Source organism: Scyliorhinus torazame, chromosome 2, assembly GCF_047496885.1.
Source record: "Scyliorhinus torazame isolate Kashiwa2021f chromosome 2, sScyTor2.1, whole genome shotgun sequence".
Taxonomy (NCBI): Eukaryota; Metazoa; Chordata; class Chondrichthyes; order Carcharhiniformes; family Scyliorhinidae; genus Scyliorhinus; species Scyliorhinus torazame.
The window spans coordinates 341,624,935-341,647,474 of record NC_092708.1 but is presented as its reverse complement, the minus strand read 5'-3'; the positions used below and the strand labels follow the sequence as shown (position 1 = coordinate 341,647,474).

General features: G+C 45.3%; 1 protein-coding gene across 4 annotated transcripts in view; it reads left to right on the top strand.

Annotated features, from left to right (window-relative positions):
• slc25a29l (solute carrier family 25 member 29-like) overlaps nt 1-15,235 on the top strand; it is a 41,302-nt gene extending 26,067 nt beyond the window's left edge. For 3 of the 4 annotated variants that reach the window (XM_072490609.1, XM_072490604.1, XM_072490595.1), the window contains 3 exons: nt 7,233-7,276; nt 9,501-9,584; nt 12,148-15,235. In XM_072490609.1, the coding sequence (XP_072346710.1) occupies nt 7,233-7,276; nt 9,501-9,584; nt 12,148-12,891 (872 nt within the window). In that variant the 3' untranslated portion in view covers nt 12,892-15,235. Of the gene's footprint in view, nt 1-7,232; nt 8,226-9,500; nt 9,585-12,147 lie in introns of all 4 variants that reach the window. The other variant, XM_072490587.1, reaches the window with a different exon arrangement.
• The last annotated feature ends 7,305 nt before the right edge of the window (nt 15,236-22,540 follow it).

Here is a 22,540-nt window from a genome sequence, read left to right as displayed (position 1 = left end):
TCTCCACCCCGCCCCCAATGCGGGAAGTGCAAAAGGCCTCAACAGTCGGTGGGGATCATTGGGGCAGACGGGCAGGGACAGTGGTTGCCCCTGGAATGGGTCACACGATCCAGGGGTTGGCATGGTGGTAGAGCGAGCGGTTGCTCACCCCTGCGGAGGGTCCCCCACCGAGCACTGGGGTCGCAAGCCCAGCACCGGCAGGCTCTTTTCCTGTGAGCAAAAATGGCTACTCGCCTCCACTCCCCACAGAAGCCCTACCGCCAGGTTCACCTTTTTCGAAAGAAGTACTAATCGGCGTGAGCACTTGCCGTGGAGGCCGCTGAAAGACACGAGACGTTGGATATAGGGTGGCTCTCGTTAATTATTTGGAAATTGGGCTTAGGTGGTGTTAATTGGTTTCTCGCCATGCCACGGCAAGATCCCGATTTCGCCTACAGGTGTGGGCTGTTTACACGCAAACTGGCGCCTGGCGCAGATCTTGTTTTTGGCCTCGTTATTCATCGGCCTCGTTACACTTGAGCGAGAGCGCAACGATGCCGAAGAATCAGCCCAGTCCCTAATTCCTAATCCCTCCCCCCCCCCCCCCCCCCCCCCCACCCCCAACTGGCCTCCAACCCTGTATACACACGCACATAAGACAGACAAACTGAGAAGGGTGAAAATAATGAGGAAAAATAGTCTTTGTTTCAGATGGCTGTCCTTAAGCAGACCTTTCATCAAAATAAGGCTTTCGGGGGGGCAGCACGTAGCACAGTGATTAGCACTGGGACTAAGGCGCTGAGGACCAGGCTTTGAATCCCGGCCCTGGGTCACTGTCTGTGTGGAGTTTGCACAATCTCCCCGTGTCTGCGTGGCTTACACACCCAACCCAAAGGTGGATTGGCCACGCTAAATTGCCCCTTAATTGGAAAAAAAATAATTGGGTACTCTAAATTTATTTTTAAAAATAAGGTTTTCAGATCCAGATCTGTTTGTGGCATGTACTGGTTTCAAGATAGATAGATTCATTTATTCAGGTTCTCTGTAGGTTCAGAAATATATCGATGCAAGCCTTTCTGGCATGAGAGAGGAGGGGGAGCAAGTCCTTGTCTCTGTGTCCAGGTCTCAACTCTGCTTACCTTGGGTCTATTGACTTAATCACCACCTGTTACCGGGTAGAATATGGTCTTTTGGCCAATTCATAGGCCACCAATCGAACCCAAGTCCCACCCAGTCGATCAGCTGCCGAAATTAGTTTTTCTGTCCAAAGCTAGCAGCACCATGTTGCAACTTCTTGAATTCTCTCTGCTGCTCGACTTAAAGATACATGTCCATTAATCATCCATAGATCAAAATGATAACAGCAAAAATAAAGAAAGGGGAAATGAGGAAGAACCCTTGCAACAGTGCTTCTCCGTAATGCTGCTCTGCGCCTGCGGAGGGAGAGGGTGACTTGGGTTGGACATCTGCAGCTGTGGGATTAACAGACGATGAAAGTTGACCTGAAGCTCACTACAGTACTGAGCCTGCCCAATTCATCGCTGTATGTGACATGTTTACAGACAGGGTGGTATGCACTGAACTTGACCCACTAAATTGCTCTCTGCAATCACCAGATCCACCAGAAGCTTCCATCTTTGGAGGGCCAGGTTCCTCTTCACCCGCTAATAATAATCTTTATTGTCACAGGTAGGCTTACATTAACCCTGCAATGAAGTTGCTGTGTACACATTCTGGCGTCTGTTCGGGTACACGGAGAATTAAGAGCAAAGACAAGCACAGCACAGGAACAGGCCCTTCGGCCCTCCAAGCCCGTGCCAATCATGCTGCCCGACTAAACTACAATCTTCTACACTTCCTGGGTCCGTATCCCTCTATTCCCATCCTATTCATGTATTTGTCAAGATGCCCCTTAAATGTCACTATCGTCCCTGCTTCCACCACCTCCTCCGGCAGCGAGTTCCAGGCACCCACTACCCTCTGCGTAAATAAACTTGCCTCGTACATCTACTCTAAACCTTGCCCCTGCACCTTAAACCTATGCTCCCTAGTAATTGACCCCTCTACCCTGGTGAAAAGTCTCTGACTATCCACTCTGTCAATGCCCCTCAATTTTGTAGAACTCTTATCAGGTCGCACCTCAACCTCCGTCGTTCCAGTGAGAACAAACCAAGTTTATTCAACCGCTCCTCATAGCTAATGCCCTCCATACCAGGCAACATTCTGGTAAATCTCTTCTGCACCCTCTCTAAAGCCTCCACATCCTTCTGGTAGTGTGGTGACCAGAATTGAACACTATACTCCCAAGTGTGGCCTAACTAAGATTCTATACAGCTGCAACATGACTTGCCAATTCTTATACTCAATGCCCCGGCCAATGAAGGCAAGCATGCCGTACGCCTTCTTGACTACCTTCTCCACCTGTGTTGCTCCTTTCAGTGACCTGTGGACCTGTACACCTAGATCTCTCTGACTTTCAATACTCCTGAGGGTTCTACCATTCGCTGTATATTCCCTACCTGCATTAGACCTTCCAAAATGCATTACCTCACATTTGTCCGGATTAAACTCCATCTGCCATCTCTCCGCCCAAGTCTCCAAACAATCTAAATCCTGCTGTATCCTCTGACAGTCCTCATCGCTATCTGCAATTCCACCAACCCTTGTGTCGTCTGCAAACTTGTTAATCAGACCAGTTACATTTTCCTCCAAATCATTTATATACACTACAAACAGCAAAGGTCTCAGCACTGGTCCCTGCGGAACACCACTGGTCACAGCCCTCCAATTAGAAAAGCATCCTTCCATTGCTACTCTCTGCCTTCTATGACTGGGCCAGTTCTGTATCCACCTTGCCAGCTCACCCCTGATCCCGTGTGATTTCACCTTTTGTACTAGTCTACCATGAGGGACCTTGTCAAATGCCTTACTGAAGTTCATATCGACAACATCCACTGCCCTACCTGCATCAATCATCTTTGTGACCTCTTCATCAAGTTAGTGAGACTCGACCTCCCCTTCACAAAACCATGCTGCCTCTCACTAATACGAATGTCCAAATAATCTAACAGCACTTCTTTCGGGACAGCTATCTCCATCACTGCCTCCTCCATTAGAGTGTTGCAGTGGTCTGGACCTGCTCTCTGTGCCCAATTCTTCTGAAGGAGAAAAGAGTGAGGTAAGGCATTGCTGCCCTCTGATCACTGTCACTTGCTCTTAATCAGTAAAAGCTGCATCTCTTGGAGGTGAGCAGCACTGTGGCTCGGAGCCATTCCAACGGATCAGTAAGTGCCCTACGTACACACCTCATGTTTAGGTGTTGTATGTGCCCTGACACTCCTCAGCTGGTTGGCCTGTTGGAGGCGAATAGCCAGAGGCCTCTCCTGAGATTGGGCATTGCACTTGAAGCAATACATCTGTCTCCATATCAGTTAAAGAATCTCTTTCCCCCCCCCCCCCCCCCCCCCCTCCCAAATGAAAATCAAGATATAAATCAAGACTTGGGACCCAGAAACTGTTCCAACTCCTGTTTCTCATACACCGAACACTGCATTGCACTCCAATGGTCACCCTGACCAGGGTCCTATACAAATTTACCTTCACTGTTCCCAGAAATAAATCTTTTGGGGCGCAATCAAATGGCCAGGTGATCTCGCGTGACGTTGCGATGTAAATCCCGCCCACAATGGACTTTTAGGCAAAACTCCATATTAAAACGAGACAGCTAGTCTCACTTTAATGTGCAGGTACCCAAGGTGTTGGGCTCTATTCCCTTTGCCTCCGAGACCTTGGGCGAGCACCATTCAGTATTGGTCAAGGTCAGCACTGCCCAGGTGGCACCGGCAGGATGCCAAGCTGGGGGGGACACTCCCATAGTGTGTTGGGGCTTGTTTTGGGGGGATGGTGTTTGGAGATCACTTCAGGGGCTCCAGAGATCGGGACACCATTTAAAAATGAATTCCGGTGGCTATGTGTGGCCTCGGCCGCATGTTCCCCACTAAGGCCCCCAATCTAACCGGGGTGCCATTTTATAGCGTCGTGTTTCTCTGGGCTGTGAATGCCGGGAGACATGATGCTAAACGGCTCGCTATGGGACTTTGTTCCCATTTCGTTAAATCCCGCCTAGTGTTTTGTTGCAGTTTTTAATTGCTTTGTTGACCTGCAATGCTCCTTTCAATGATTGTTCATCCCAGATCCCCATTTTTACGTTGATTGGTTTGGTTCATGTGGTGGTACCTTTACATCCATCTTCATTGAGCTCTTGTTTAATAATTAAAGTAAACATATTCGGCATGTTTTTCTGTAAGTAGCCTGTTTAAACAGGAATCCCTTTTTTTTTCAATACCTAATCCTGTTCGAATCTTTTTCTTCATGGGAAAATATTATTTAGTTCACTTTACAAAGCACATCTTCTCTTTGGTGTTTGGCATAACAATACAGTCAAAACGAGATGCAACTTGATGTTTTTCCAAAACAAGTTGCTGGAATCTGGTTTTCTGGATGAAATTATATTGAAAACCTGCTTGATATCCTGCACAAAGTCTTGTAGTTAGCAGATGGCTAGTCTATTAGAACATGTTGTCGCCTGGCTTTGTTCCAAACATCTCAGTAATGTTATGAGAAAAATTAGCATGTGAAATCTCATTTCATCCTCGCATTGACCTTTTTTACTAAAATTACATCTTCAGTGTTCTGCCCATGAGAAAAATTAGGCAGTTAATTAGTGCTTCACTGCACCCAAAGAGTACCTTAAGCACAACTACTGCAATAAGAAGGATGGCATCCAGGTCGGTCGAACTAAACCCAGCTATATTTTCCCACATGTATTTGGGTGGGACACCTTTAGTACCTCAGTCTGGGGCTGGTTTAGCACAGGGCTAAATCGCTGACTTTGAAAGCAGACCAAGGCAGGCCAGCAGCACTGTTCGGTTCCCGTACCAGCCTCCCCGAACAGGTGCCAGAATGTGGCAACTAGGGGCTTTTCACTCTAACTTCATTTGAAGCTTGCTTGTGACAATAAGCGATTTTCATTTTTTCACCCAAGTGGCCGTTTTTCACGTCCAATAATGGGAGGCTGTTGAACCACGGGTGTAATACAATTGAAGAAAATCCTTTTCTCATCTTGTTTACCACAAATTCCATTTTCAGTGAGAGTGGGGCCTCTCAATTTTCCCTCAGTTTGAGAGATTATTACAAGCCCCTTTTATTTTTGGACCGTCAAATCAAGAGCAATGGATTGAAACACATTGTGAACTACTTACTTACAAAGTTGTGAATAGGATACAAGCTGCTATAGGTGGTGTTCTGTGCAATATTTTGCTGCCAGATGACAGTAGTTGGCACAGCTGGGAGTCCTGCCTCTTTGGACCTTTTTTTTTTAAGAAGTAAAATTTTGTCTGACTAGTGTTGTTGGATTTGCAGAATCAGAATGGCAATTCTTCATACGTTATGCCATCAAAGGTATAAGTTCTATGTAGATTTTCCAAGCCATAAGAAATATAATAGGCGGGATTCTCCGTTTGGGAGCCTATGGGCATGTTCCTCCAGACACGCTGCAGCTCACCGTGGCGTGGTGTAAGCCGGGAGAACCCATTCTCAGAATCTACCCGACTCTCAATGCTTCGTGAGACATTGCCGGAAAACCCTGCTCTCAATGGGCGAATCACTTTTTAGCAAATCTGCATATTAGAGCGAGGCATTAAGCCTTACTCTAATGTGCAGATTCTCAAGGTACCTGAGGCTTTGGCATTCAATCACTTCACCTGGGGGACCTCAGGTGCGTGCTGTTTTGGTACAGGGACCAGCTGGAATGGCACTCGTGGGGGGTTGGAGGCCCCCAGCTTCATGCCCTTTGGGCAGAGTGGTGCCCTGGCACTGCTGGTGTTGCCTGAATACCCATGGCAGTGCCACCTAGGTGCCAGCCTGGAGGTGCCCAGGTGGCACTGCTGGCTTGCCGGGGCACTGCCATGGTGCCAGGTTGGCACTACCATGCTGGCAATTTTTACCCGCCTGCAATCGGCCGGGGTTGCCCGATGTGGGCGAGCAGAGCTATGTGCAGTCTCAGCCACATGATCCCTGTTCAGGCCCCTTAGTCAAAGTGAGTCTTTCTTTTCCCCCCCCTCCTTCCCAAGGCTGTAAAGCGGGATGCAATTTGGTGTTCCACACCATGCAAATATATGCATAGCGTGGAATGCGAGGGATTCCCAAGGTGCCACACTTAACGGGCCACCCACTCAAGATAGCGAGGTCCCACGGCCGAATACCCCCCCACCCCGCACTGCAAATTGGTCTCCTACCCTCAAGTACGGGGTGAACCAAACCCCCCACAGGGACCCCCTGCCGAAAGGAACTTCCTCCACAGCCGGCCTCAGAGATGCAAGTGCATTCCAATCATTCGTGTGTGTGATTTCACTGCACTGCCCTTTGATGTGGTCAATGTTTACACACGTGAGGTTTCACCACTTGGGTCATTGAAGTGTGAAGGGATCAAAGCTACAGGTGTTTTTTACAAGCTGTAATCATCGACCACTATTGGAAAGCTACGAATGGCTTGCAGATAATGGATCTGTGGGAACTGGCACAGCTGCTGTCCTTTCAGGAATGGACATGTGGAGCTGCAAGGCAAGTATTACAGCTATAATACTTTCCATTGCCCAATCTGGACTCCTGTCTAGCTTCCAGACAGGGGTCTCTTTGCTAGGGATGGGTGTTCCTTTTGGTGGGGTAATCCTGCTTTTACAGGGGTCTGTGGGGTGGGGGAATTCTGCTAGAGGAGGTGTAGGCAGGCAGTGCATTGTTTGGGGGTGGGGTGGGGTTCAGATGGTCTCTACCAGTGTGGCTCTGGCTGAGGTCCACCACATCAGGTTCACGATTGCTGAGACCACAAGTGATTCCTGGCCACGGGGGCTGGAGAATCACGGGTGACCGGAGCGAAGGCGCCAGGTTTGCTAAATAGATGCAAATGCATCATTAAGAGACATTAGCCTGTATTTACATTTCCCCCTCCCCCAGCTCACATCGTGGACCTCGTTCACGCCACCAACGGGGGGGGGTTGGAACATCACATGGGCTTCGATCCAAATTCCCATCCCATCGGGGAACATGTTCCAGGCGCCCCGGGAGTGAGAATCCACCCATTGTGTTCAAATTCCTGTGGTTTAATACAGAAATTTAATCAGTATATTTGCACTTTCCAGAGCCGGCCAGCATGAGTTGAGCAGATATGCTAATTTATTGCTATTTGTTTGTTGCAGGTGTTGCGGGTGTTCTTGTAGGTCATCCATTTGATACAGTAAAGGTGAGTTTTCAGATGCGGACTTGCTGATATCTATTGTGTTAAACATACCTGAGACCAAAGACTACAATTCCAAAAGTGTTACTTTTTTTAAAAGGGGAAAATTATGTTTTATCATAGAATTTTAATTTATTCAAAACTTTTATTTTCAGAAACATTATCATCAGATATATTATTTTCTAACCGAAACTCAATTGTAACAAAATTAATTTTAGCTTTCATTCAGACACTTTCAGCCTATTCAAGGTAATGATTGGCTGCACCTTTGTGTGCTACTTTGTGCTTGATGGATTTTGACCTCAAAATTGACCTGGAGAGTTTGGAAGTTGATGAATGAACGAGCATGCCATTTCATTTAAATAAATCAAGTGGTTATTTTGTGAATCTTTGCTTGCTGGATTTTGTTTTGAGGCCGGAATATGTGAGCATTTTGGAAAAGGTTATTCAAATGCCTTTTTAAAATTTAATATTAATGATTTTCCTGTTTATATTGGGTTATTTTTGCAAGTTAAGAATAATTAGACTGAATGGTCAGTTGGAACAAAAGGCTGCATTTGTATTGTGGGATCATTTCACCGGAAGCAAATCCCCATTATACCAGGCTCCTAATTCATTTACTTTTGAGCAACAAGACTCCAGAGCACGATTGACAATAGTGTAAGAACTGAGCATGTCAAGAGATTGAGTATATACAGTTGTTTCAAACTCTATTTCAACTTGGAAGCTTTTAGTCATAGACTTCCTGATACCACATGGCATATTGCAAAAAACAGACTACTGGCTTCTTCAAGCAGGAAAAGAACATGAAAATGGCAGCATGTGAATCTGATGCTACCTGCATCACCTGTTTATGTTTGCTTTCAGCAGACCAAGGGGAAATCACGTCCTGCGCTACATCTCTATCCCCAGAAGCAATAGCACCACCTTATTTATACAGCAGCAGGACTGTAGTGTAAGTGCAGTATAAGGTAAAGGGCAGGATACATTATTTTTTACTGAAAGTGTTGGTCATTAGTGGTCCCTGAAGTAAAATGGCTTGTACTGCCGAACTGACTAGGTATGTCAGCTATAGCATGGATCACTAATTGGAACACTTTGCAGCAATATCACACTTGTGCTTTGGAAATTAGCTTGTCCAGACTTACCTTTTACATGAAGTTTATATCTGCCAATCAGACCAACATTTATGGTAGACCTGCAGAAGTAGGTAACCCTGGCCGCCTACCTCCAGGGAGATGGCACTCAATGAGGAGCTAAAAATAAATGGGCATGTTGGGGGGGAAAAGAGGTAGTGCGGAGAAATAAAGAAAATATTTTCTGTTGCATTAAGTGTGGATTATTCCTGTTACACAGTTTGCGAACCTGTTGCACCAGTGCATCGATGCAGTACTGTGAAGAGGCAGTGAGCAGAGTCTGGGTACTCTCTCATAGACGGAGAAGAATAACCAGGGACAGTCGTCTCTTGAGCTGTGTCACTTGCTTTGCTGCAACCAGGATAGTGATATTTGGCTGAGGCCTGGGAACAGATTTCTCAGCCACAAGAGGTGCAAAGCCCAAGGAAACAAAAGGGGTGGGGTGGCGCAATCAAGAGATTCATAGACACCCAAAAAATTTATGATATTTAATTTGACATTGATATTTTAGAAAATCTAATCACTGTGTTTACTCCATGACTATAACTGGTGCAATGGCAGCGTAGATCAACATTATCTGATTGTATTGTGTTTAATGGCTGCTAGAGATTTTTAACCAGGATATTGATGCAATACTGTCAGGTTAGGAGCTACATTTTCTTGCTATTTTCATGTAATGTGTTAAGTTTGTTGCGTTTAACTACTTCTACTTTCTGAGCTAGGGGCTGTCCTCATTAACAGCAAAAGTGTTACTTTGTGATGAGAGATAAGCCTCATCACGGGATACCTAGTAAGTACAGAAAAGGTGAATTTCTACATTCTCAGTTTCTGTCCCGTTTGCCTGTATACCAAGTGACTATCACTTTTCAGAAAGAAAAATGGAGTTTTAAACACATAGCATGTTTTTTGTTTCTTCCTATAAACTTTGCAGAATGTAAATTTTAACATGGGAGCTGTAGAAATAAATTATATTCATATTGAACAATGCTAAAACTGTAACTGCAATTGTTGAGTGATAGATTTTGGAACAAAATATCTTGTTATTCCTGCCCGACTATGTCTCTTCCTTTTCTCGAAGTATATTTGTTTTGTAGGTCCGACTTCAAGTACAAAATTCTGATCAGCCACGTTACCGTGGGACTGTACATTGTTTCCGGTCCATTATCAAACAAGAATCTGTAAGTAGCAAGCTTATTCACAAGATTAATTGATTGAAACAATTTATTTTTGGTTTGTTCAGGTTTCCATGTCCCTCTTCTTCAGGAATCAGGATCTTCCAAGTGCTTGCATTGAATTCCATAGGCATCAGACAGAATTTCTTTATTACTGTGTCTGTTGGGTTTTCTCTTTTTTGCCTTTCCTTTTTGAGTTATATTTACAAGGAAGGGACAGATGATGGAGCAGGATACAGGTATCCAAGTTGCAGTGAGCTGGTTGTGTTGGTCTTTAAAACAGCCTTTCAGATCTTTTCGTCCCCTGTTCTCCTTTCCTGAAGACCATTCGATTAGTTGCAGCAGACCTGTTAGTACCCCACAAAGTTTAATTTTCTGGACTGAACCATTGTACCTGAGCTTGAGCAAAGAGTCAATTGTACCACTGACCTGGCCAATTTTCTAAACAGATCCCAGATCAGGAATGGAATCTTACTGATCTGTGTGGCTGGCCAATACATTCATTATCCAAGGCATTGGAGAAAACTCTTGAGATCTTTTGTGATCCTTTTCTAAATTGTAGTTCTTGTTGTCTACACAGAAAGCAGGTTACTTGTCTGGTTTCAAGCTATGTTAACGAATCTGTTTCACTTTGTGATGGCAAATGTTGTGCTGCAGACTTGTGTGTTTTAATTTTGAATCACAAGTTCATGGGCTGGATTCTCCGATTGCTGACACGGAAATCGCATTCGGCGATTGGCCGGAGAGTCCACTTTTACACTGGAATCGGGGGCCGTTTTTCCTATGCTCTGTCCCCTCAGAAACGGCATACTCGAGTATGACGCATGCCGTCAGGACGGCCACAGAACGTCATCTGAGGCCCTCCCCCGATTGCGTGGGATAAGTGACCCGACCATTCTGCTCGCCCCCCCACCGGGCAGAGGATCGGTGCGGGGGCGCCGCCGACTTTCTGGTCATCAGACCAGCCGGATCCTGCGGACATAGCCGCAGAAGCAGAGAGTCCAGACCCATATTAGTTTACACAAATCTTGCTTAGCCACAAATTCCTTTCCCATTACTTTTCATCATAAAATCTACTTAATTACCGGGTGGAACATGCTGAAAATTGAATTGTGCAGTTTTTGCTTCAAAGACTCATTGTGCAGTCAGAAAGGACAGATGGTGTTCACAATGTATTTTGAACATTCAAAAAACTCTAATTTTCTAATACTAATCTTGTTGAATCTTTCATGGTCTTGCCCTTCCTTAACTCTGCAAGCTCCTTTAGCCCTACAATCCAATTGAACTCCCTCCCTAATAGCACAGTGGGTGTACATGGACTGCAGCGGTTCAAGAAGGCAGCTCACCATCACCTTCTCGAGGCCAATTAGGGATGTACAACAAATGCTGGCCTATCCATTGAAGCCCATATTCTGTAAAAATTAGTAAAGAAAAAAAGATTGCCTCACTCCTCTAATCGGTCTCCTCTTATGATGCTCCTTAAAATCTACCTCTTACTCCCTGTGTCTGCGTAGATCTCGCCCCCACAACCCAAAGATTTATATAATTTTTTTTTTTAAATTTAGAGTACCCAATTAATTTTTTCCAATTAAGGGGCAATTTAGTGTGGCCAATCCACCTACCCTGCACATCTTTGGGTTGTGGGGGTGATACCCACAGACACACGGGGAGAATGTGCAAACTCCAAATTGTCCTTTAATTGGAGAAACATATTTTTTAAAAATCGACTACTTTACTCAAACATTTGGTTATTTGTTTGAATAGCTCCTTATTTGACGGTGTCAAATTTTGTTTAATAATACTCCTGTGAAGTACCTTGGAGCATTTTACTGCATTAAAGGCATTATAGAAATTCAAGAATCTGTCATCCACATGTTGCAGCATTAACTAAATCCTTGGATTAATTTGCCAGCATATACTGACCATCAGAACTTGTTTGTCCATTGTACTGTGCTCTTGATGAGCCACGTACTAGGGAAGAGTAATTGAGGTAGTTTCCGCTTTTCTTACAGTTTTTACCTTTTGGAGTACCCGCTCCAAGTTGATTGTAATCTAGGCTGAAAGGACACCAGACATATCCATTCCTAGTATCCTTGCACCATATTCTGACTAAGCATCTCTTTTTAAATCCCAGCTCAGTAGCAGTCCAATTGAGGTTTCAAATGGAAGAATCCTTGCACATGTGAATCTTAATGTGTTGTGAATGTTACGATCATGCTGCTCACACTGTATAATTGACCCCAATCTTTTTGAAATAAAGCCTTACCCACCACTACTTAGTTAGCTATCATTGGGCAATTTCTAATTCATTCTTTTTTTTTAGAAAATATTTTATTGAGGCATTTAGAATTTTAACAATTTTAAACATCAAATTTCAATAACAATAAAAACACAACAATATAGCTAACAAACCCCAACCAACATGGCAGTCATAAACAGTGCCACCTTCCCAAGCCACGCCTCCATTGGTTCTCCTGCCCTTGCTCATCTTCTAATTCATTCTTGCAGGATTTTCTGACTCTCATTGCAAAAATGTTAACTTTTTTTATTTTCATTTTTTTTGCCTTAGGTCTTTGGACTATACAAAGGTATTGGTTCACCAATGATGGGTTTGACCTTCATCAATGCTATTGTTTTTGGTGTCCAAGGAAACACAATGCGTTACTTGGAGAGTGACACACCACTTAACCAGTTCCTTGCAGGGGCTGCAGCTGGGGGCATCCAATGTGTTATCTGTTGCCCCATGGAACTAGCAAAAACAAGGATGCAGCTTCAGGGCATGGGTGAATACCAAGTTAAAAGCAAAGTCTACAAGAATTCAGTCGACTGCTTGTTTAGAATTTATAGAAAACACGGAATCCGTGGAATCAACAAAGGCATGGTGACTACTGTGTTGAGAGAAATACCTGCCTTTGGCTTCTACTTCCTAACTTATGATTGTCTGACTAGAGCCTTAAACTGTGAACCTGGTGCTAGTTTTATAATTCCTAAACTGCTTTTTGCTGGTGGTATGTCTGGGATTGCATCTTGGATCTCCACTTATCCCATTGATGTGATTAAATCCCGATTACAAGCTGATGGAGTTGGAGGGATAAACCAGTACAATAGCATTTGGGACTGTGTCCTTCAAAGTTACAAGAAGGAAGGGTGGCATGTGTTCGCAAGAGGGCTCACCTCTACTCTTCTGAGAGCTTTCCCTGTCAATGCTGCTACCTTTGCTACTGTCACACTCTTCCTCATGTACTCACGGGCTGAGGAGGAATGTAAGGAGCTGGAGACTGCCTCAGCAATCCAGCAGCACTCGAGCCTCTAAAGCCAGTGTCTTCCTCATGTTCAGAGTAACTGCTGTGATAACTGAATTTTATTCTGTCCTATTTTTATAAGTGTAGTAAAATAATGAAAAATGTTTCAGGGTGTAAATAAGTTCCATGTAAGAATTAATTCTTTATCAAATATAACCATGGGTTTTACTTTTAACATTATTCCATCAGTTTTGAGACTACAGCGTCATGCCTTATATTAAATGAATGTATATATTGTATTTTAGTTAATAAAAGCAAGTAAGAAAAATGAGATTTTTTTTTTTTGTTGTTGTGCCCATTAGAGTAGGCATGGACTGTACAGAAAGCTAATTAATGGGACTGGCTCTAGAATAAGTAAGTTGTTAGCAAGGGTCCAAGCTTGGATGATGATTTCTAAAGAAATTGAAGTAAATTTTCACTTTTACCTGGTGAATGGTTAATATGGTAGTGGATTGGTCACCCATTTTGTATCTCGCCTGTTTCTCATTTCATGGAATTCAGTGGTAAATCACCGGCTAAATAAAATTGACACCCAACCCATTACCATCTGTTTTCCACCCAGCAGTAAAAGTAAAGTTTCACCTCTTTATGTACTAAGAAGAAGCATGCAACTAAAACAAGTTGTACTCTCATTTTTTTTGTCTGTGTTTTCAGCACAGTGGGGCAATTCTATTGCTGATTAATGACTTGTATGTAAGAAAACCTTAAGTAATATACTAAAGCTTAGTTAGGTTTTCTCAGAAATCAGCATTTAAGATGACTGAAAAGTTTTACCTCTATTCAGTGTTTCCTCTATTCTAAATAACCACAATGTTAAGCTCAGCACCTAAATGGCCATAAACCTGACTCACTTCTGTTGCGCACTTATATCCAGGATCTTTTTTTGTCCTTTTGCTGTTATCTGGTGTAACTTGAATAATCCGCATTCTTCTAGCCAGTCCTATTTCTGCAAATCCATTCGTAGCATTTTATAATTACTCTCCGACACTTCTTCCCAACTCCACTGGTTTTCTAGCTGTAATGATATGTTTCATAGCTTTTTTCCCTAATATCATCAAGTAATCTAGTATATAAAATTAGATTTTACTTGAAACCACCCATGTTACAATTCAGAGTTTTCAGGAATCAGCCCACTTCGTCATTTTAATGTGTTGTGTTACCTTGTTCATTTTAATTATGATTTATGTGCAGTACACCTATGGAGTTTTTTTTCTGTTGCTTGATGTGTTGTTGAAGAATTGTTACTGTGAATAAACCAATCCAGCAAATCACCAGTCCTACAGGTGTTGCTGAGTTAGTCAGTTCACAGATTGATAGCAAGTTATTATGATCAGGGTCCATGTAGATTATTTTGTTTTCTTAACACTCAAGAAGGTTCTTCAATGCTCCTGAATGTATGCTGTCTCTTGCCTCTCCAGAGGCTGCAGTATTGGGAAGCCTCCTAGTGGGGGCCAAGTGTTAAGATCCTAAGGACATTTTAGCCACATTAACAGTGATTGGTGGTACTAGTATAAATTGGTAGCCCTGTGGTTTGAAACAGGCTAGATGTTCAGGTTTGCCATCCAATGACATATGGAAACAGTAGTCACTCTTATTGCTTCAGATTTGTGCAGCAGGCCCTCTCATCAGTGGGCTTATGACATCTGTGAATTAAGAAAAAGGTCCTAAACAACTTACTTTAAATTCACATGCATAGTGTTACAGCAGTTTTATGCTTTATTGTTCAAGATGAAATTTTAAAATATTAAGAGGCTATTTTAAATAAAGGTCCATCACTCCTTTAATAGATTCATTTTATGCATTAATTCCCATCTGCCCATTTTTATGCAATTTCTGGAAAGCATATAAGAAACTGCCTTGATTTACCATGGTTAATGTGGCATTGAATGACTACAGAAGGTAGGGATTACAGAATCCAATCTTCACTGTAACGTGGGACAGGTGCAATACATATTGGTCTGAGATGCTGATCAACAAAGATTCTCAATATTTTGCACCATTTCCAGGACATTTTTGATGGGCACAGAACACTTTATTTCACAATGTGAGAAAAGAGAAACATTTGTTTGTTCCTAGCACTATGATCAACTTTCTAACTATCAAGCGAATTGCAATTTCAAAGTGTTTGACTCTGGAAACCTTGAATGTCTATATATTATCTGAACAATTTCCGTTTCTGAATTGAAAAATGCATGCTTGATTAACAATACACTACAGCTTTGACTTTTTGGTCATTTGGGTTGTACTGTGTAATGCTTGTTTCAATGTGTTTCACATCATGTACCTTACTATGTAAGTACCATATGCAGACTGGAAGGGGGAAAAAGGGAAAATAAAATCCATATTCAGATCAAATTCCTGTTAATTCTGCTTTACTTCGTATATTTGAAAAACTCAAAAGTCAGTGTTTTACATTCATTCTCCTACACTGCTGTCGAGCTAAGCTTTCCAACCCTGCCGGGATTCTACAGCTTCCCAGACACGTGTTTCTTGGCAGCGGGAGATGGCACACGTTCACTGGCAGCAGGATTCTCTGCAGCATTTCCCATTGACGCTATGCCATGCCGCCAGAGAATCCCGCTGCCAGCGAGTGCCCCTGTCCTTATTATGAGGCACTCTTTATTCCAGCCTTCCTTGGAATATAAGAACTAGGAGCAGGAGTAGGTCATCGGGCCCCTCGAGCCTGCTCCACCATTCAATAGGATCATGGTTGATCTTTCTGTGGACTCGGCTCCACTTACCTGCCCACTCGCCATAACCCTTAATTCCTTTACTGTTCAAAAATCTTGGACTGGATTCTCCATTCCCCGACGCCAATTTCGTAATCAGCGATCGGCCAGAGAATCCCTTTTTATGTCCAAATCGGGGGCGATGCTTGTTTGACGCAGGTTTTGCATGCTCCGCCCCCTCCAAAACAGCGTCATCGCGCCACAAGCCATTGGGACGGCCTCAGCGCGTTACCTAAAGGCCCTCCCCCGATGCTCCGCGTCCGATGGGTCAAGTTCACAACGGCGAGGCTCACTTCTGGTCCCAGACATGGGGGAACCTGGCGTGGTGGCTGCAGACCGTGTCGAGCAGGGGGGCACTATCTGGCAGGTCGGGTCTGCGGCCACGGACCCGGCCATTCTCCGGCCGTTTATTTTGTGGAGGCCGGGCGTTTTACGTGGTGCAACTGCTATCCCCTCACCAGTCACAGCATCGATGAGGGGGCGGCGCCAATTCCTTCCACGTAAAATGCCACACATCCTTGTCACTTAGCCTCAGAACCGGAGAATCTGGCCCCATATCTATCTTTGCCTTAAAAACATTTAATGAGGATGTCTCTACTGCTTCACTGGGCAGGGAATCCACAGATTTACAACCCTTTGGGTGAAGACGTTCCTCCTCAACTCAGTCCTAAACCGGCTCCCCCTTATTTTGAGGCTATGCCCCCCTAGTTCTAGCTGCACCCGCCAGTGGAAACCACCTCCCCGCTTCTATCTTAACTATTCCCCTTCATAGTTTCTAGAAGATCCCGATTTCCTAGTCCCAGTCTACTCAGTCTCTCCTCATAAGCCAATCCTTCCAACTCCGGAATCAACCTAGTGAATCTTCTCTGCACCCCCTCCAGTGCCAGTACATCTCAAATAAGGAGACCAAAACTACACAGTACTCCAGGTGTGGCCTCACCAGCACCCAGCTGCAATATAACCTCCCTGTTTTTAAACTCCAGCAATAAAGGACCCAATTCCATTTGCCTTCTTAATGACCTGCTGAAGATGCAAATCAACTTTTTGAGATTTCATGCAAAAGGACACCCAGGCCCCTCTGCACAGCAGCATGCTGCAAATTTGTTCCATTTAAATAATCGTCCATTTTGCTTGTTATTCCTACCAAAATGGATGACCTCACATTTACCAACATTGTACTCCATCCAGACCCTTGCCCACTCATTTAAACTATCTATGTCCCACTGCAGACTTGAACATAGAACATACTTTCAGTGTTCTCTGCACACTTTACTCTGCCACTCATCTGAATGTCATCCGCGAACTTTGACACATTACACTTGGTCCTCAACTCCAAATCGTCTATGTAAATTGTAAATAATTGCGGTCCCAAAACTGATCCCTGAGGCACACCACTAGCCACTGATCGTGAACCAAAAACCCCCTCATTTACCCCCACTCTTTGCTTTTTATTAGTTAACCAATCCTCTATCCATGCTAATACATGACCCTTAATGCCGTGCACCTTTTATCTTGTGCCTTTCGTGTGGCACCTTGTCGATTGCCTTCTGGAAATCCAGATACACTACATCCACCAGTTCCCCATTGTCCACCACGCTCGTAATGTCCTCAAAGAATTCCACTAAATTAGTTAAACCTGACCTGCCTTTCATGAACCCATATTGTGTCTGCCCAATGGGACAATTTCTATCCAGATGTCTCGCTATTTCTTCCTTGATGATGGATTCAAGCATTTATGGCCTATAGTTTCCCAGTTTTGTCTACCTCACCTTTTTTTTAAATTTAGAGTATCCAATTATTTTCTTTTCCAATTAAGGGGCAATTTAATTGGCCAATCCGACATGGGAAGAATGTGCAAACTCCACACAGACAGTGACCCAGGGCCGGGATTCGAATACTGGTCCTCAGCGCCGCAGTCCAAGTGCTAACCACTGCGCCACATGCCACCCTCTATCCTCTACCTCACTTTTTAAACAGTGGTGTCACATTTGCTGTTTTCCAATCTGCCGGAACTGCCCCGGAGTCCAAAGAATTTTGGTAAATCACCACGAGCACATTTGCTATTTCCTCCGCCATCACTTTTATCTGCATTCAATCAGGGCCAGGAGACTTGTCTACCTTTAGTCCCATTCGCTTGCCTAACACCACTTCCTTAATGATCATTTTTAGCTCCTCACTTGCCATAGCCTCCTTGCAGTTAAATATTGACACGTGATGTGTGTTTTCCACTGTGAAGACTGACACAAAATACCTGTTCAATGCTTTGGCCATTTCCTCATTAACCATTATTAAATTCCCTTCTCATCCTCTAAAAGACCAATGTTTACTTTTGCCACTCTTTTTCGTTTTATATATTTGTAGAAACTTTTGGTATAGGTTTTTATATTCTGAGCTAGTTTACTCTCATAATCTATCTTACTTTTCTTTTAGCTTTTTTTTTTTTGTGGCTTTCTGTTGACCTTTAAAGATGTCCCAGTCCTCTAGTTTCCCACTAACCTTTGCCATTTTGTATGCATTTTCTTTCAATTTGAAACCCTCCTTTATTTCCTTAGATATTCATGGCTGATTATACCTTTTCCTACAGTGCTTCCTTTTCACTGAGCACTGTGAAAAATTGCTTTAAAGTTCTCCACTGTTCCTCAATTGTTCCTCTTTGCTCCCAATCTACCTTCGCCAATCCTCCCTCATCCCATTGTAGTCTACTTTGTTTAAGCACAAGACACTGGTATTGGATTTTACCTTCTCACCCTCCATCTGTATATTAAATTCAGTGATCGCTCCTTCGGAGAGGATCCCTAACTATTAGGCAGCACAAGTGTATAGCACTGTGGCTTCACAACACCAGGGTCCCAGGTTCGATTCCCCGCTGGGTCACTGTCTGTGTGGAGTTTGCACATTCGCCCTCTGCATGGGTTTCTCCGAGTGCTCCGGTTTCCTCCCACAGTCTAAAGACATGGAGGTTAGGTGGATTGGCCATGATAAATTGCCCTTAGTGACCAAAAAGGTTAGATGGGGATAGGGTGGAAGTGAGGGCTTAAGTGGGTCGGTGCAGACTCGATGGGCCGAATGGCCTCCTTCTGCACTGTATGTTCTATTAGATCATTCATTATTCCTGCCTCATTACACAGTATCGTTGAAGTGTGATATCACAAAACCATGACCTTTTTTCAAAACCGACTGGCAATTTCAGTTCAAACAAATCTTAAATTCTCAGATGACTTTCTTATCGGGGGAGAAAATGTAGTCTTTCATTCGTGGCTGGCAACCATCATTTTAAGAACTACGTTTGAAATTCCATTTTATTTATTTTTTTAAAATCTTCAAGCCCAATGTCTGAAAGCATTATGCAAGAATTATAGAATTGACATTAAGCACAGTCATATTAACACAGAAAAAGTTTGCAAGATGTTTCATAAAGAAGTACTCAAATAGTGAAACAAAAATAAATATTGACAAGAGATGATCAAAAGCTTGATCATAAGTGAATTTTAGAGAGGTGCAGAGGGGTCTCGGGAAGGAATTTCCAAGCTAGGGTCCCGGATGGCTGAAGGGAGGAGGACATGCACAAACGGCCAGTGCTGAATTTCTCCGTTTGTTGGTGCCGGGACTGATTTGCATATGGTTCCCGTTCCCGTTGGGAAGTGCTATTTGTGGAGTAATTCAGGTCATACTAAACAGCACTCGGTCCACGTGAATCTAGAGCAATTCTCATCCCTGCTGCCGTCGGATTTGCTTGGACTGGAATTGGTTAATAAGCGCTCCACTCTTACACTCATTCCAGCCAAGAAGGTGGCACAGGAGAGCGGCCCCAAGGTTTACCGAGTCCGAGCTTGATAGAGGCAGTGGAGGGGAGGTGGGACAGCCTCTTCCCGAGGATGGGCAAGGGGTACCCACTCGTGATTGTCAACTGGGCCTAGGTGAAGGTGGCTGAGGCGGTAAGTGCTGTGAGCCTCACCAGGTGGACTGGCACGCAGAGTCGGAAGAAGATGAACGACCTCCTTGGAGTAGCCTGGGTGAGCTATGACCTCTGTTCCCCTGCCATCACTCCTGTCCCTCCTTACATCACACTCACATAGAGGCCAATCAAAATCCATCTGCCTGCATCGCCCTCACATCCCACCCTGCACCAAACCCCAACACCAGTATTGTCCCCTTTGGCCAGGTGCCTTGCGCACACATGCCACCAGCTACAGTTTCCCACCCTCATCCCTCCCCTGTGTAACGTGCCTCCATGTGTCTCACCATGCCCTTTTTTGTGTCCCCTAGAAAAAGTCAGCCCATAACAAAAGAGAGCGGAAGAAGACTAGAGGGGGCATTCAGGACCTCGGGGCTCTCACGTCTGCCGAGCAGAGGGTGATGAAATTATCCAGGGAGGTGCAGGAGGGCTACTTCCAAGAAGGTTGGCATGCAACAACCAATTGAGCTCCCAATGTAGAGTAATGTCCCAAGAGCAAGTGAGTCTCCCCTCTTTCCCCCCCCCCCCCAGACCACTCCTTCCCAAGATCTCACCATGTCTCTTGTGTTTTGTCTTGTGGGATCACCATCAGACCAGGCTGGCATGTCTGGAGTATCTCGCCCCCAGCCACAACCCCAATACACCCCGGAGGACCAGTCCGGGGACGACACTGACATTTCGGCACTGCTTTCACTTGCACCCACCACCAGCGCAGAGTCTATCAATTCAGTGGGGCATTTTAGTGTGGAGGCTTCTGGTGCGCTCTTCACACATGCAGCAGCACATCAGGTGGAGGCAGGGATACCTGAGGGAGAGGAAAGTCTGAAGTATGCCTGATCTCAGGAAACAGCTGCAATCTGGACCGGTATTGCACTTCTGGGAAGTGTGATCCCATCACTGGTGGAGATGCAGACGCAGAGCCAGGATGGAGTGTCTGCAACTTTCTAGTGCTTGCAAGTGTCGCTGGAGGAGTCCAACCGCCTACAGGTTCAGGAGATCATGCTGACAATGAGTGGTACCCAGGCCAATAGTTTTTTAAAATAAATTTAGAGTACCCAATGCATTTTTCCAATTAAGGGGCAATTTAGCGTGGCCAATCCACCTATCCTACACCTTTGTGTTGTGGGGGCGAAACCCACTCAAACACGGGGAGAATGTGCAAACTCCACACGGACAGTGACCCAGAACCGGGATCGAACCTGGACCTCGGCGACGTGAGGCACCACCATGCTGCCCCCAGGCCAATACTGAATGGGTGGCGTCCGCAGTGGAAGTCTTGGGTCACAATGTCCAAGGCTTGAGGCTCAGACAGGGGAGTCCAGTCACAGGCAGCCATTGTCTGGATCCACATGGACATTGCTGCGACCTATTCACAAAGGGTCATAGCTGAGGAGGTTGAGAGCGTGGGCCAGTCACAGAGGGATGTGGCACAGTCCCAGAGGGACATGACCGAGGTGATGAGGGACATAGCCCGCTCATTGAGGGATATGGCACAGTCGCAGTGCTCCATGAGTGAGGGCATCAAGACCCCGCTTCAGTCTAGGAAGAACCTCCAGGATTGTCAGCGCTGGGTGACAGTGGAGCTTTCAGAGCTCATTCCGGCCTCATCTCTGTCCCATGGAGTATCCCGGGGGGGCCATTAAGCACCCCAAGGGAGGAGGAAGTGAAGGGGCCCATGGCGGTGCCTTGCACAGGAGGTGCTGGAGCACCTCAGCGCTTCTGAATTCACCCCCCAACATGACACTGCTGCATCTGATGGGCAGCGGGCAGAACAAGGTGGTACCTCGTCGCCTGTGACACCCAAAAATCAGCTGGGCCCATCCAGGTCTAGACCCTCCAAAGGCATCTCAGGTCAGCAGGCGGGTTATGCAGCAGGCTGCCTCTATCCCATGTGCTGTCTGGGGCACACCTAGAAAGAGCGATAGGCCACGTAAAATAAGGACATTTGACACCAGTTAAGTTGACAAGGATGCAGCACATAGGTTAGAGGTAGGGGTCAGGGCACTATTCAACAGTTTTTCATCTGGCTCAATCCCCTGTCTTTAGGGTGTGAGGGCTGGGCTGGGTGTAAAGGGTGTGCCAGGTGGTGTGGGAGGTAGGTAGTGTGGATGGTACAGGCAGGGCCCCAGGACAATTGAACAATCCACCTGGGGTCACCCTCAGAGGTGGCTAGGGACGGGGCCAGAAGTGTAAGGCCGCCTTGTAGGCAGTTTACCCACTGAGTGACCCATCACCGCATTCCATCTCCATAACCACCCCCTCCCAAAGGATATATGGGCTCTTTAGATGGATTTGCCAGTACACATGCAGGGATCACCCAGGCAGACAGTGGAATGTGATCCTGAAGGTAGGAGTCAGACTTTGTCAAACTAACCTGCACCAGAGCTCATCTTGCACGAGTCATCATCAACCTCCATCCTTTGGACAAGGTCCTCTAGTACTGCCTGCCCAGGGCCAACACCCTGTTGCGATGCTGGTAGGGCCCAAGGAGGGTTGGTAAGTTGGAGTGGAGGAAGGAGAGATAGGAGGATGGGAATGGATATGGAGAAGAGGGCACCATTTGGAAAAAGGTGGGGTTGTGGGGAGAGTATGGAAAGGTGGGACAGGTTGGCGGAGCTGCCTGTGGCCTAGTAGACAAATCTGGAGGTGATGAGGTTGTCCTGTGTACAGCAGCCCTGGAGCACATATTGAGCGGACTGCCATCCCAGGCTGAGCTCCATGTCCACTTCCTGGACATCATTATCAAATGGGGCCTGGCATTATCCTCCTCCTAAAACAAATACTGCAGCAATGGCAGCCAGAGCCAGGCCACTCTGATCTCAAGGGGGCCTCGCCAAATTCTCGGAGCTGTCACCAAGCCTCTCCCCACTATTACCCCCGGCCCTGGCAGCCACCCCTCCCAGCAAGCGATACAATTTGAAGAAAAATATATTTTATTCCAAACTTACACAATCCAACTCAACATAGTTTATACTG